The 13137-nt window shown below is 40.8% G+C and overlaps 1 protein-coding gene across 1 annotated transcript; it reads left to right on the forward strand.

Moving 5' to 3' along the window:
* The first annotated feature begins 5332 nt into the window (after nucleotides 1-5332).
* On the forward strand, nucleotides 5333-7375 carry LOC148570785 (uncharacterized). Its single transcript, XM_088507161.1, has 3 exons — nucleotides 5333-5833; nucleotides 6197-6709; nucleotides 6806-7375. The coding sequence occupies exons 1-3, from the start codon at nucleotides 5333-5335 to the stop codon at nucleotides 7373-7375; spliced, it is 1584 nt and encodes a 527-aa protein (XP_088363287.1).
* The last annotated feature ends 5762 nt before the right edge of the window (nucleotides 7376-13137 follow it).

Consider the following 13137-nt stretch of genomic DNA (forward strand, 5'->3'; position numbering starts at 1 on the left):
AATCTAAGAGATTAACCTAAATCTATCATACTTCTAGAGAGAAGAGAGAGCTTCTCTCTCTAGAATATGACTTAAAGCATGTTCTAAACTAAACCTAATTTCTCTCCCCTTGTTCCTCCTTGAGAACTGCATGAAATACTTCAGAAATGAGTTGTATTTGGGCCTGGATGAGCTCATAAATTGCCCCCAACGTATTTCTTTAAGTTGGTCACGTGCTGCTTGTCACGCATACGCGGGATGTCACGCGTACTCATGGCCTGGCTGAATCCTCCCTCACGTGTACGCGTGGTGATGAATTCACCAAATCCTTATTTTTTCATGATTCCTTCATCTTGCATGCTTTTTCTTAACTTCTTTGATTCAATCCTTGCCTTCTAAACCTGAGATCACTAACAAACACATTAAGACATCGTGTGGAATCAAAATCAATTAAATTTAGCAATTTAAAAGCTTAAAAAACATGTTTTTAATTATTAAGCACAATTAAGAGAAATTTATAAAACTATACTATTTTATTGGATAAATGTGGACAAAATTGATAAAATCCACTAAATTTAAGACAAAATAAACCATCAAAATATAGTTTATCAGCCCCATATGGCTATATGAACTACTGTGTCTTAGAGCTGATTGGGTGTGTTTGTAAGCACTAGATGCCTTTGCTTTAAATCTGTTGAAGAAGCCTGTGGCAGATCTATCTTCCTCTTCCTATCGTATGCTGGTTTTGTTTTGAAACCCTTAGGGTCTGCGTGGGCAAATTTGTTTTTGAGATCTTTCGATGCATGGCCCGCTTTGGTTCGTCATCTTCTTCATTAACAAACATGTTAATATCGGCATGAAAGTTGTTGGAGGACACAGAGTGAAGCCTTTTTCGCATCGTCCCAGGAAGCATTCTCTACCTCCCATTGAGAGCTGAGCTACGTGTAGTTATAACAGGTTGGTTGATCTCTCTATAGGGTTTTAATTGGTGGCATTATTATTGTTCGGCATGGGTTCCTGTATTATATTGCAGTAGTATGCTGCACACGGGTGATGGACTCTTTGAAACTATTGATCTCGTTAAGTAGTGATAAGCAATCGATTTCCCCCTTTGCAAATCTGGATTGCATGGCCTTCAACGACAAAATAGACTACCGTGTGTTAGATGCTTCGATTTTTGAGTAATCGTTAGTAATCTCCATTAATTTAATTGACACTCAAAAGCTCACAAACAATAAATAGAAATATACAGTCAATACTAGTTGTGAAAAAAAATAATTTAGCATAAAAAATATAATTAAATAAAAAATAGACTAAATTAACAACAATTTAATTAGCATATAAAATATACAATTGTATACTATTATTATAAATGAGAAAGTACACGGAGATAATGAGTTTAGTGTACAATGTGTATAATATGGGTTAAAAAAATTAAATTCAGATGATAATTAAGTTAATTAATTTTTAATAATTTTCAATTTTAAATTAAAAAAATAAGGATTTGCAACAACGGCAGTTATGTATACCATAAACTCTCCCTTCTCCGCATGTGATGTGACTTCTTCAGGAATGTTCTTCTCGCCCAGTCTCTTCCCTTCTCACTGGTTCATTGCCGCCAGCAATATCAGCCGCCGCTGCCAGAGCACCGGCCGACGCTGCTGCCCAGAGCACCAGCCGACGCCGCTCTACGCACTGCGAATGTCCAAGCAGCCCCGTCGCGCACTTTAATTTGTGTCATTCGCGCAACTCCCAACGCGCCGGCTGTGCAGCCCCCAGTAGCCAGCGGGTTTCACCGTTCCAGCGTCTTCATTCACGACAGACGAGGGGACAGACGAGACTATCATTTTATACGTGCATCGCTCCATGCTATACATATCGACAATCAATGAAGATACAGAATCAATGGCAGAGATGGAAAAAAATTTGTTGGTTCATGGCTTTGATTGTTGTATATCCACATATTCACAATTAATGAAGATACAAAATCTTTAGCTCTTTTTTCTCTCTTCTTTAACACTTTTGATTTAATTCTACTCTCTTTCACAATCTAGTCACCGTCGACTCTTTCCACCCCGCAAATGTGCTCGATGTTCAATTCACTAGGTATATAGAAGATTATTTTAATTCTTAATTGGATGGTTATTTTGTTCGTTTCAGTTTACGTATATACAATTAACAAATGATGGATGGTCATTTCATTAGGTAGCCGGATGATTATTTGATGACGATCCTACGATGGTGACGGGGGAAGGGGGCTACAGGAGTGGCTGCCAGCTGGAGAGGAAGAGTGATTTGGGGATGAAAACTGTTTATAATTTAGGGTTTGGATGGTTATTTCTGAAATAACTTAATGGAGATTTTTTTGTAAAATAGTTTTTATTTTTTATCTTTATTGGACTAAATAATCAATCTATTATACACAATAAGAAGATTTTTTATTGTCTCTGGTCCGGCCATTACAAATCCAATATCATAAATCGGCCTTATCATTCATAACTCGGCATTATTCACATTATTACTCAGAAAATCGGCATTATAGTTCGGCATTGCAGTCATTAATCATCATTACAGTTACTAATCGGCAATCAATGTCATTTATCAGAAAGTGACGTTACAAATCAGCTTAACGGACTGCTTCACAAATATGAAACGTCCAACCTGACATTTACCCTTATTATTGCTCTTTAATACAGACAATAAAACAGGAACATAACCGATTTATACATTATCACCTATAAAAAGGTATGATCTTCTATTCTAAAGGACACATTGAATTCTCAATACTAACTTAAGCTTCGGAGTGCATTTGCAGGTACACTCTCCCCCCCCCCCCGGTTTCTTGCTCAAAGCTCTACGCGATTGGACACCTTCTTGGAGTAAAGCTCGGATTGTCACAAGGCTTAAAGATCGGCACCGAAGGTAATAGCTCGGCGTCAACTCCCAGAGACTGAGCTCTCCCTCCAGGTATCCATACAAGAACAATTGGCGCCCACCGTGGGGCCGAAAATATAGACCTCTCCATATATCATCGGCCTCGAGGTTCCCGTTTGAAGTCATGGCTGAACAACCTCCACCCACGCGATCCGAATTGCTCCGGATGGTGACCGAGTTGCGGCAAGCCGTGGCCGAGGAGAACCAAAGAATGGCAAATCAAATTGCCAACTTGAATAACACTAGAACTAAAAACAATGACCGACAAGAACGGACGGAAGAAGTCGAGCAGTAGTCAGGGCCAACACATGTCTCAGACACTGCTCGACAGGAAGAGGAGCAACCCGAACATAATGAGGAAGCTCAGAGAGACATAGAGAATGACGATCAGGAAAGCTCCCTTGGACCATTCACGGCGGAGGTGATGAACTTCGTGCTACCCCGAAGGTTTACTCTGCCAACCACCCTAACTCCCTATGATGGGTTAGGTGATCCGAAGAAATACATTAAGAAATTCACCTCCATAATGATAGTAAACGGTGCATCTGATAAAGTTTTATGTCGTTGTTTTCCATCTTACTTAGACGGTCCTGCACTTGATTGGTTTTGTTCTTTGCCTGCAGGTTCTATTTCTCGATTTCGAGACATATCAAAACCCTTTGAGGAGCACTTCGCTGGATCAGCCATCTACCTACATGACTCCGATTACCTGAACACAGTCAAGCAACGCCAGCACGAAAGCCTCAAGGACTACATGACGCGCTTCACAAAGATAGCCATGAGTATACCCAACCTCCACCCCGAGGTGGAACTACACGCCATAAAAAGCGGATTACGACCAGGAAAATTCCAGGAAACTATTGTTGTGGCCAAACCAAAAACTATGGCCGAGTTCCATGAAAAAGCTAAAGGACAGATCGACATCGAAGAACTCCGACAAGCTCGGAAAGTAGAAAAGCCTCACTATAGAGACGACGACAAAACACGGGACAGCAAGAAGAATTTCAAACCAATTCCACGATATGAGACCTAAACCAAATTCAACACCAAGCGCGATGATATCATCAATGAGATCTTGAATTCGAAACTAATCAAGCCACCAAGAAAAGCTGGCAATTACCCAGATTCAAAAGGCACTGACCGATCAAAATACTGCTCCTTCCACCAGAAGCATGGACACAATACCGACGACTGCGTCATCGCCAAAGACCTACTGGAGCGACTAGCTCGGCAGAGTCACCTAGACAAATACATCAGCGGCCACATGCAGCGGCGAACACCTCCTTCCAGAGACCAAAGCTCGGTTACACAACATGGCCGAGATAGGGACCGACCGAACAATAGCCATCCTGACCTACCAACACGTACAATTAACTGTATTTCCGGAGGTTTTGCAGGTGGCAGAGCCACAAGCTTGGCAAGAAAAAGATCTTACCGAGCTATACTTTCCATCAACGTCGATCAAAATCAACAGCAGCCGCTGCCAACATCTCTGCAGATAACATTCCAGACAACCGATCATGACAACAGCATAGCAAATCTGGATGATCCCGTCGTAATCTCCCTACAGCTCGGAGATCTCCTGGTTAAAAAGGTGTTGCTCGACCCAGGCAGCAGCGCCGACGTTCTCTTTTACTCAACATTCCAGAAAATGAAACTAAGCAATAACGTCATCCAACCTTCCAGTGGTGACTTGGTAGGATTCTTAGGTGAGCGAGTCCCGGTTATGGGCTCTGTGTTGTTACAAACCACACTCGGTAAGTTTTCCTCGTCAAGAACTTCAGACATTCAATACTTAGTTGTTGATTGCTTCAGTCCCTATAATTTAATACTTGGCCGACCTTTCTTAAATAGGTTCGGCGCTATAGTATCTACAATTCATCTTTGTGTTAAGTTCCCTTTGCAGGACAACACAATTGCAACCAATCATAGTGATGCCCGAGAAGCCAGGGAGTGCTACAACAATAGTCTCAAAAGACCTAACCGTAACACAAAAGCCCAGATCCACAATATCAGCAACATGAAAGACCAACACATGCTGGCCGACCTTGATCCCAGAGCAGGAACACTAGAAAGGCCAACCCCAAAAGAAGACCTAATAAAAATCTATTTCACAGAAAACACGGACAAATTCACATACGTCGGCTCAACATTATCCTCAGAAGAAAAATCATCATTCCAAGTATTCTTACAACAACATGCCGACTTGTTTGCTTGGACCCCAGCTGATATGCCAGGCATCGACCCATCTATCATATCACACAAGTTAGCGTTAGATCCATCTGTCTGACCTATAGCACAAAAAAAGAGAAATATCGGCCACGACCGAAAACAGGCTTCACTAGAAGAAACCAAGAAGCTCATCAATGCCGGCTTCATCCGAGAAATCAGATTCACAACATGGTTGGCGAACGTCGTCATGGTTAAAAAACATAACGGTAAATGGGGCATGTGTGTTGATTTCACCGATCTCAACAAAGCATGCCCCAAAGATTGCTACCTTCTACCCTCTATTGATTGTTTAGTTGATAATGGCTCTGGTTTTGAAAAACTCAGCTTTATGGATGCATATTTTGGTTATAACCAGATCCAAATGCATCCATCCGATCAAAATAAGACAGCCTTTATTACTGAATATGGAAACTATTGTTATAAGGTCATGCCATTTGGTCTTAAGAATGCAGGTACAACATATCAACGTCTAATGGACAAAATCTTCGCCAAACAAATCGGCAGAAATATTGAAGTCTACGTCGACGATATGGTCGCCAAGACAAAGGTCGGCAAAAATCACCTTGATGACCTCACAGAAATCTTCGGACAGCTAAGAAAATACATGCAGTTAAATCCCGAAAAGTGTGCATTTGGTGTTCAAAGCGGTAAATTCCTCGGCTTCATGCTCACTAGCCGAGGTATTGAGGCAAATCCAGAAAAATGTCGAGCTATTTTAGACATGACAAGTCCCCACACCATCAAGGAAGTCCAACGGTTAACAGGGAGACTTGCTGCACTTTCTAGATTTTTACCTTGCCTAGCTTCTAAATCCTCATGTTTTTTCCAAACTTTAAAAAACAAAAAAGCTTTTCAATGGTCTGATGAATGTGAACAAGCATTTACAACTATCAAAGAAACTCTTTCAAAACCACCAATTTTACAAACCCCCCTACAAGGAGAGCCATTATTCTTATATTTATCTGTCACTAACTGGGCTATAAGCTCCGCCCTTGTTGCAGAAAGAGAAAAGAAATAATTCTCGATCTATTTTACCAGCAAAACCTTACAGAATGCCGAGCTTCGTTACCTGAGCATTGAGAAACTAGCCCTCGCTCTTGTCTTCTCAGCCAGAAGACTCCGACCATACTTTCAGAGCCATGAAATCCATGTTCGAACAGATCAACCTCTACGGCAAGTCCTGCAAAAACCTGAGCTGGCTGGCCGGCTAGTAAAATGGTTGGTGGAGCTATCAGAATTCGATATCACGTACGAAGGACGAGCATCCATTAAATCCCAGTTTTTGGCCGACTTCATTACCGAATTCTCAGTACCAATTACAACTGAAGACTACATCGAATGGTCTTTATACGTCGACGGATCCTCCAACCCGCAAGGGTGTGGGGCATGTATCATACTTGACGATGGCCGTGGCAACGTCATCGAACATTCCCTCAACTTCTCATTTAAAGCTAGCAACAATCAAAGTGAGTATGAAGCGCTAATTGCTGGCCTTAGACTCGCGGCCGACCTAAACATCACCGAACTTAAGGTATATTGCGACTCCTTGCTTATCGTCCAACAGGTAAACAACTTATACCAAGTTAAGGACCCTTTGCTTTCTAAATACCTGGATGTCATACAAAATTTACTTTCAAAATTTTCTAAATATGAAATACAGCACATACCAAGGGAGAGTAATGGCCGAGCTAACATTCTGTCTAAACTCGCCAGCACTCAACCAAATAGATCATCACTTTATCAGTCAACACTACTTAAGCCAAGCATTGAACTAACACAAGTCTTAAGTGTAACACAGGAAGCAGATTGGAGATCTCCATACATACAGTATCTCCAAACAGGGATCTTGCCAGGCGACGTCGAAAATGCTCGACACTTCCGCCGACAAGCCTCATTTTTTACAATTTATAATAATTGCCGATATAGACGGGGATTCTCTCGTCCATTGCTTAAATGTGTTTACAGAACAGAAGCCAAGCTTGCACTTGCTGAGGCACATGAAGGGATCTGTGGAACACACCTCGGAGCCCGAAGTCTGTATTCAAATATCCTCAGAACTAGATTATATTGGCCGACGATACGACAAGATTGTCAAGCAAAAGTTAAAAGCTGTAACAATTGCCAAAAACACAGTCTGATTACACATCTCCCGGTCGAACTCCTACACTGTTCCGAGGTTAGTTGGCCGTTCAACCAATGGGGCATTGATATTGATGAGATATTTTGGTGAAAAACGAATCTCTCACAAAACATCACAAAACTAACCGGCAAGTGTACCGGGTCGTATCAAGTAATAAAAACTCACGGGAGTGAGGTCGATCCCACAGGGATTGAAGGATTGAGCAATTTTAGTTTAGTGGTTGATTTAGTCAAGCGAATCAAGTGTTGGTTGAGTGATTTGTAACTTGCAGAATGTAAATTGCATGAAATTAAAGAAAGCAGGGAATTAAATTGCTGAATCTTAAAGAACAAGAAATTAAATGGCAGAAACTTAGAGTGCAAGAAATGTAAATTGCGGAATCTTAAAGTGCAAGGAATGTAAATTGCTTGAAATGTAAAGGGGATTGGGATGTGGATTTGCAGAATTTAATCAAGGAAAAGTTAAATTGCATTAAACAGAAGAGTAAAAGGGAATTGGGATTGAACCGGAAATGAAGCAGAAAGGTAAATGAACATAAGAAGCATTAAACAAAGAATTGAAATGGGAAATTCAGATCTCAGGGCCCAGAGACTAGAAAACCAAGTCTAGATCTCAATGCCTTCCTAGATCCAACAAGACAATTGCAAGGGAATTATAAATTGCAAAGAAAAGAGAAGAAGAACAATGAACCGGAAATGAAATTCAATTAACAGTAGAGAAAGCAGAGAGATCCAAGATTGAGATTGAAACAGAATTTCTTCAATTCTTCAATCCAAGATCCAAGACAAATGTAAAATGAAATTGAAAGCAATGAAAGCAAGAAATTAAAGTTCACTCAAGTTCAAAAGCTCTCCGAAAACTATTATGAAAATTCCAAAAGGAAAGCTCCAAAGGAAAACTCTCCAGGAAAGCTCCTCGAATAACTTGAATTCTATCCTATTTATACACTTTCCAAAATGATCTTCAAGCCTTGAGTTGGGCCCTTGTTCTTGGTGGAATTGGGTTGAAAGAGGCCTTGGTTGATTGCTCTTGAAGTTTGAAGAAGAACCGAAGTGAACCAATTGAACCGGTTTTGAAGTTAGCCATAGTTGGTCCCAACGTTAGGGCCAAAGTTAGGGGTCTAACTTTGACCCTAACTTTTCATAGCAGCAAGCATGATTTCTCTGGTTTGGACGTTGGTGCCAACGTTAGGGGTCTAACTTTGACCCTAACGTTGGCCTTGCTTAGTGCTAGTGGCCCCAACGTTAGCCTCCAAGTTAGGGGGCTAACGTTGGCGCAAACGTTGGCCTTCTCCCCCTTTGTAATTAAGGTGCCAACGTTAGCCTCCAAGTTAGGGGGCTAACGTTGGCGCAAACGTTGGCTGGCCCAGGGATGAATTTCAAGTTTCTCTTGCCAACGTTAGCCTCCAAGTTAGGGGGCTAACGTTGGCTCAAACGTGGGGAGCCCAGGGAGAATCCTTCATGCCCAACGTTAGCCTCCAAGTTAGGGGGCTAACGTTGGGGCTAACTTCATGCTTTCCTGGTTCAATTTTCACTTATTCCATTGTCCTCTTTTCACTCCTAGCCATTCCTCTTTGCTTCAACCTTTCTCCAAGCTTTCTTCACCTATCATTAATCAACCAAACTCATCAAAGCTATGCTCAAACTCATGAGATATTCAATCTTTCATAATATGCAACAAATATAGCCTAAAACCTCATGAAATGGCATGAATTCATATATGGTTGGTTCAATCAAGGGAAACATGAAAATCTACTCAATTAGCTTGCTTGTAGCTCAAGAAAGTGCATAATTCTAATGAAAACTAAAGAAAAAGACTAGCTAAAATAGGCTAAGATGACTTGTCATCAGATATCCTCGGACCTTTTCCCACAGCCGTAGGACAGGTAAAATTCCTTGTGGTAGCAATTGATCATATTTCCAAATGGATAGAGGCACAACCTTTAGCCAAGATTACATCACAACAAATACTTTCCTTTGTTTGGAAATACATTATTTGTCGATTCGGCATTCCTCGGCACATTATCACAGATAATGGTCGCTAGTTTGCCGATCAAAAATTCACATCTTTTTTGCAGAACTTAAAAATCAAACAACACTTCTCATCAGTAGAACACCCACAAACAAATGGGTTAGCTGAAGCCGCAAATAAAGTAATATTACATGCTCTAAGAAAGAAACTAGATGATGCAAAAGGCCTCTGGGCCGAGCTTATCCCAGAGATCATATGGAGATACAATACAACAATTCACTCAACCACAAAGGAGACACCCTTACGTTTGGTCTACGGCTCAGACGCAATGATACCTGTGGAGATCTCCCAATCCTCACTACGCACAGAATTGGCCGACCAAACTACACAAAACATAGCTCGGCAAACCGACCTTGACCTTATTGAAGAACTCAGATCATCCACAGAATTTAGCCATGCAATAGCACATTGCCCGAAGATATAACCAAAGACTTCAACCAAGGTCTTTCCAAGTCCACGACCTTGTGCTCAGAAAAACAGAACAAGCTAGGAAACCACCAGCACATGGCAAACTAGCAGCTAATTGGGAGGGCCCTTATAGAGTCACAGAAGTAATTGGCAATGGAGCCTATCGACTACAAACATTAGAGGGTAAAGATCTCCCTAACACTTGGAATGTATCTTCCTTAAAGTTATATTACAGCTAATACCAGGGACAGGCAAGTACTCTTTTTCCTACTACCAAGATTTTTCCCACAAGGGTTTTGCTTGGAGAGGTTTTAACGAGGCTAGCCTACCTGGGCCTTTGGAATCAAAGGTTCTTCAATAAATATTTTATTTTACCAACTCATTTCTCGCTTCATGCATAAACATATAATGTCGATCTATACTATCAAACCGATCATTCGGACACAATCAGTCAATCCGACTGCAGACCTTAAAACGGTAATTTAATCAGACAAATATCCGATCTAACTCGGAATCTGATCATTTAATCAGACAAATATCCGATCTAACTCGGAATCCGATCATTTAATCAGACAAATATCCGATCTAACTCGGAATCCGATCATTCAATCAGACAAATATCCGATCTAACTCGGAATTTGATCATTCAATCAGACAAATATCCGATCTAACTCGGAATCCGATCATTTAATCAGACAAATATCTGATCTAACTCAGAATCCGATCATTGAATCAGACAAGTATCCGATCTAACTCGGAATTCGATCATTCAATCAGACAAATATCCGACCTAACTCGGAATCCAATCATTCAACATACCCGATCTAAGTCAAAATCCGATCATTCAATCGGACAAATATCCGACCTAACTCAGAACCCGATCATTCACTCAAAAGTCTGATTTAACTCGGAGTCCGATCATTAAAACATGACCGATCTAACTCGAAACCCAGTCATTCTGAATTTACCAATTAGTCAATCAAATATCCGTTCTTAGTCAGAATCACAACAGTATGATACTATCATAGCCAATAGCCGATCTCATTCACAATCATTGCCAATGACTAAAACACAATACAGTTATTATCATGCCTATGAATCGGCATCCCAAACTCGGCCTACCCACCTTTTTCTCAAACAAATTAATGGCAATTCACCATTACAACAAATTTTACCACAAAAATCTGGCTTCAACCAGATAAAAATCAACTTATCATACAGTAATAACATTATATTATCATAACATGCAAACAGAAATAACCAAGTTTGTCCTCTGCCAGAAAACAGTAGCAACATATAAGCTACAATAACAAAAGCCAACTAAACTGTCTACACATTAACAGTCAAAAGCTCAACTCAGGAGCAAAATAAGTCTACAAACAGCAGCATAACAACACACAAATTAAACATTTTCATCTCCTTGCTCCGCAGCACCATCATCTTTAACCATGACGCCATCCTGCACTATTTTGCCCGGATCCATTGTCGAGAAATCAACCTCGGGAGCCAGAAATCTCGCCTGAAGAACAGCCCTCTCAAATCCTTCAAGGAAGGAATCAAGAATTTCTCCTTGCTTATTTTTCTCCAACTCTTTCAACTGAGCAGTAACCTCGATCATACGGGTCCTCAAAGAAGATAAGACAGCTTCTTTCTTCTTTAAATCTTCCACATCTTTGGCATAGCTCTCCTTCACCTCTTTCAAATGTTTCTCAACCTCAACTAACTTCACCTCAAGCTCGGAAACCCTAGCAACCTTTATAGCCAACTCTTCCCTCAAACTCGAATCCTCCTTTTTCTCAACTAACTTCCGATGAATCTTTTCATGACTCCGTCCTAAATTCGTCAGCCGCAAACCCACCACCTGAGGATCAGACATTAACACATTACTTTTCCCCAAAACAAACACACAAATAAAAGTTTTAACCTCAAAAAATAGAAATTACCTGCATATATTGGTCAATCGCCACATCCCCCACCTCTTCCGCCAAACTAACATCAGACGGGGTCTGGCATACCTCATCCGCAGTGATCATGAAAGGATGATCTTTCCCCAGAGCGACGACCCCTCACTCCGCTCAACAAAATCATGCAACTTTTTCTGGTTATCACAAAACCTATGAACCTCCTCCATCGGAACATCATCCTTCTCATCACCAGAAACGAAGGACAAATCCACCACATCACCCTTTCTCTTCTTAGCAATAACTTTCCTCCTCCCCAGCCTTGGCTGATCAACCTCGCCAACACCGACCTTATCCGCCTTGGACGAGGATACCTCTTTATCCAAACCTTTGCTCTTCACCTGAGACCTCAAACTCGCTGCAGATACATCTGGATACTTACCACCTAAAAAAAATGAAAAAAAACCTGTTGAAAAAACATCAGATATGATACAACATCCACAATTCAAAATCTTACCCAAATAATCTACAACAGCAGCCTTATTCTCCTCCCACTGCAACAGATCATAAACAGAAATCAATTCCTTCCGATCAACAACCTCGGTCAAAAACTCAATCATGCACTCATCTTTTGGACTTATAGATTCAGGCTCTAAAATGTTCTGAGGCTCTGAACACCACCAGAGAGGAAATTTTCCCCCAAATGCTCGTCCACATAAAACGGAAAGTCATCCTCGCAGCTACTTACCTTAAGGTACATTTCCTTAAAGTTCTTAAAAGATGATTTGTATAGCTTGAACACACCAAACCCCGGAGAGCTGTTCAAATTTACCTAACCACCCTTCCAAACACCCTTCGCCTGAAACAGTGAGAAAAACAGCTCCACTGATGGATTTTCTTCAAAAAATTCCATAAGAATCTCAAACGCCCGAAGGAAAGCCCAACCATTGGGGTGAAGTTGTGAAGGCGCATAGTTTAACTGCTTCAGAACTTTACACTCAAAATCACTGAAAGGGATTCTCACCCTTAGTTCCTCCAAAACACAGCTATACATAAAGAAATGCTCAAAACCCTCCCCTCTATGAAAAATCCTATCATCAACAGTACATGGTAACAGCTCCAATCGAACCCCAGAATTAGCCCTAACAACCTTAAACTTATCTATCTCATTCACAGCACCAACATCCAAAAACAGAGAGACACGATCCCTTACATCATCATTCACCCAGTCATAAGACCAATCTACCTCCCCTTTCGTTTCTTTCTCATAACCCATTGAAAAATCAAAAGCAGAAAAAGAGAAGAAGAGAAAACAATTAAGCAGAAAAATAAAAAATAACCAAGAGAAACTCACCTCTTTTACTCATGTTTTGGTTGAAAACACTTGAGAAAAAATAAAACAGCAAGCATGCAAACCCTCAGAATTCCTAAACTTTAATTCACCCACTTTAACCCAAAATTTCGCTTCCACTTCCCATCAAATCAGTCACGTCAAACCCAATAAACCCACCT

Source organism: Arachis ipaensis, chromosome B3, assembly GCF_059453495.1.
Source record: "Arachis ipaensis isolate K30076 ecotype BB chromosome B3, ASM5945349v1, whole genome shotgun sequence".
NCBI lineage: Eukaryota > Viridiplantae > Streptophyta > Magnoliopsida > Fabales > Fabaceae > Arachis > Arachis ipaensis.